The sequence below is a fragment of the Alligator sinensis genome, unplaced genomic scaffold (genome assembly GCF_000455745.1).
Source record: "Alligator sinensis unplaced genomic scaffold, ASM45574v1 scaffold353_1, whole genome shotgun sequence".
Lineage (NCBI taxonomy): Eukaryota > Metazoa > Chordata > Crocodylia > Alligatoridae > Alligator > Alligator sinensis.
Genome location: NW_005842075.1, coordinates 2525379 through 2529093, shown reverse-complemented (window position 1 = coordinate 2529093; position 3715 = coordinate 2525379). Strand labels below are relative to the sequence as shown.

Here is a 3715-nt window from a genome sequence, read left to right as displayed (position 1 = left end):
GTCACTATCTTTGTCGACTCTTTCCTCCCCAACTATAACTCTATATCTCTTTCATTTTTAAGGTGATTGAACATATTCTTTGCAGTTGCTCCTTGCAGTTCTTCTACTCCAGTTCCATCCAGATGTAACTTGTCCTCCACTCTGGGCAGTTCAGTAAAACCTCTCTCACTAAAGTTACTAATGACCTCCTCTTAGCCATATCTCAGCATCAGACTTCCATTCATATCCTTTTTGACCTGTCTCACTGCCTTCTCATCAACCATGTTCTTCCTCTTGTCCTAGCATGAGGTCTGTAAATTTGTCTTCTCATCCTCCTCCTCCTCTCTTTCTCTCTCTGTCTGCTCCTCATCCATCCTTCAACTTTCTGTGGAGGTTCCACAAGGAACTTTCCTTGGTCTCCTTCTCTTCCCCCTTTATCTCAGAGTCATCTCCACTGAAAATATGAAACCAACTACCATCTCTATACTGAGATGTTTATCTGACATCTCCTTAGGGGTGTCTGGCTGTCAACTCAAGCCCCAGGTAATTAAAACAGCTCTTTCTCTTCTTCACACCTTCCCTCTACTATCTATCTTGATTGCTATATACCACACAATCAACCTGCCTGGCCCATACCCTAAATGTTATTTTTGGTGACTTCTCTTTATGTCCTCTCATCTACGCTGTTCTAAATTTTGTAAATTTTTTGGCATAATGTCTTTAAGGTATGATCTCTTCTCTCCATCTGCAAAGCTAAAATTCTTATCACATCTCAACTATTGCAACATCTTTAGCTATCATATTAACAAAGGTAGTGTTGCCCCACTCATAACCCATTCAGAATACCGCTGTAGAGATAATTCTCATAGCCCATTGCCTCAGGCATTAAGCCCTCTTGTGGTGTATCACACCACTGCCTTGCCAGTTTCCCTTTTGGATTAAACATACACTTGATCTTCACTCTCAAACCCCTTTCTTGCTTAACTCCATTGTTATGCTCTCTCATTTTCTGTCATGATGTCATGAGGCAGAGAGAGAAGGAGAGGAGGGGGAAGAAAAGAAGTAGTGAAGAAAACTGGGCTGGAGCAGAAAGTAGGATTAAAAGGGGGAACAGCAATGGCGTAAAAGATCATACAACAATACTGACGTTAGACCCGTAGGCCCACTCTGTTCATCCTATCAGAGCAATTATGTAACGTTTTAAAACACTGGGTTATTTGAGGGACAGAGGGTAAGAAAGGCTGTTGTTTGTGTCATCTATACAAGTGTACTGTTATTTTTAAGACTACCATGTATCTTTATCTATACAAGAAACCCCCAGTGGGGAGTTAAATCTGTGTTAATGTTAAGAAAAATTTACACTTCAGACTACTTGTGACCAGTATGGGACTTTAGATGTGGAAATACTTCAAGGACCACTGTATAAAGATTTGCTTATTACTTTGGATGTATGGAATATGCAGACTGTTTCATGTAGACAATATGTATTATGCATCTTTGGGTTCCTGGAATCACTATTAGGGAAGTAATTGATACAGATCCTATAACTAAAAAGGCTGACAGTTTCCTCCCCCCGTTCCTCCCTAAGAAAATTGTATATTCTGGCTCGTTCTACTTCAAGAGGTCTGAAAAATTAAGAGGTGAAGAGGTTTGGGAAAAACATTTCAAGAGATTATTTTCCAGTACAGGCAGTCCACAGACTTACAACACAATGGTTCCTGAAAACCGCATCTTAAGTTGAAACGTTATAACTTGGAACTAATTTTCTCATAAGAAACAATGTTATAAATGGGGGATTGATTCCTGAACCAAGGCCTGATACCCTATTTTCACCAAAAATACCCCAGAATTTTGTACTCAATCGATTATAGATGAGTAATATAGCTACATTAATGTATTTATATTGTAAATAGCAATCATATTGATTTGGAAGGACTTCTTTGATGCGACTTTGCTGGACTTTTTGAAAGGCTCTTGGTTGGACTTTTTGAAGGATTCTTGGCTAGAGTCTTCTCAGGAGTCTTGGCTACAGATTTTTCTGGAGTCTTGTCTGTTTTCTTAAAGAAAGTGTCCAAGGAAGTTTGGACAGATGAGATGAACGACAGCGAACTTGTTCGCTGACATGGCTTCACATTGGATCAAGCATTGTAAAGTCGAAACTGATGTCATAAAGTTGAAACAGGGTGTCAATTTATAAACGTTGTAACTCGAAACGTTACAAATCAAAGACTGCCTGTACTTTAATCCTCTGCCCCCCACTCCCTATTTGGCCAGTTGGTCCGTGGAAATTTATCTTAAGTCACTGGGCTAAAGTAGCTTCTTTTGCTTCTCTAATTCTCCCTCTTCTCACTTTTTTTAGACTTCCTGCCATGAACCTGCTGTTCAGTCTTCAATCCCTGTATTTAATTTTTATAGTAACAGCTTTTCAGGTGTTTTGAAATTGGCTTCTATTTCTGTTTTCATTTAATTAAGATAATATAGCAAAACAGATAAAGCTGTTCAGTTTGGAGGATGAATGCTGTGGTCTTAGATCTGCTCTTGTGCAATTCAGTGGTTTAAATTTCATTTAATTAGCAAGCCAGAGAATCATTGTTGCCAATATTATGTTTTTTCCTGCTTTTATTATTATTCCTCAAACATGCTTAGTGATCGGTTGGGAGGATGTTAAATTAGTTTGCAAGAAAGTAAATTATATCTGCTTGATTCCTGGTAAATTAATGAGCAGCAGAAGAAATGTAGTCAGAATGTTGAATTTGAGCATGTTCTCAAGAAGTTTTCTTTTTCTTTTCAAGAAACAGATTGTTTCACCATGCATTAATTTATTCTCATACAATGAAAGAGCTGCAAACCCTGCTTAAAATTAAAGTCTGTTAAAGACAGACACATGATGGAGGAAGATTTCTAAACCAACTTCAAAGATTCAAACCCATAACACTAGACTTTAAAATCTCTCTCTCCTGTTTGCAGAGTTTATGCGGAACCCATGTGTGGATGCTGGGCTGATCCCTCCACTGGTGCAGCTCTTAAATTGCAAAGACCAGGAAGTGCTGCTACAAACAGGACGTGCCCTGGGCAACATATGCTATGATAGCCGTAAGTCTTGCAGTAGAACAATTTTTGTTGATGGTAGTTTGGTTGTTTTGTTTTACTATTCCACAGTCATGAACTAGCAGTAGTTTTCCTCCCTTCTTGACTTATATGTTGATTGTTCTAATTTCATAGGACATTTATGTATATCATAATTAAACTCTGCTTGCATGACAGACTGATGAAAAATCTCATTTCAGTATCATGATACTACAGGACTTGGGAATATGGAACACTTTTTCTCTTTATCAGAGTAGACTAGATTTTCAAAAAGCACCTGCTACAAAAGTAGTCACTGCCCTTTCTCCTCCCATGATGGGAAGGAAAATACGTCTCTCCCCAATTCTGAAAAAAATAAACAACAACAACAACAGCAAGAGGAGACTGGATGAAAGCAACGTAGCCCAACTTCATTGCACATGCCATAGCATTCTTCCTTAGATGATCAAGGCATCAGGAGCATGTACTTACTTTTTTGTTTTTTTTTAAATAGATTTTGCAGAGCCAAATATTTTTGGGTAGAAATGTACTGTTGCATTCAGTTACAAATAACGTAAATGTTTACATGATTCCCACTACCAGTTCAGAGATGCAGTAAAATCCGAAATACTCTATTAACTGGAATTTCTGGCCGAATGCGGGGGCGGAG

The 3715-nt window shown here is 38.4% G+C and overlaps 1 protein-coding gene across 1 annotated transcript in view; it reads left to right on the top strand.

Annotated features, from left to right (window-relative positions):
• RAP1GDS1 (Rap1 GTPase-GDP dissociation stimulator 1) overlaps nt 1-3715 on the top strand; it is a 108356-nt gene that overhangs the window by 39924 nt on the left and 64717 nt on the right. Inside the window, exon 3 of the mRNA XM_025204262.1 lies at nt 2947-3072. Coding sequence (XP_025060047.1) covers nt 2947-3072 — 126 coding nt within the window. The remainder of the gene's footprint in view (nt 1-2946; nt 3073-3715) is intronic.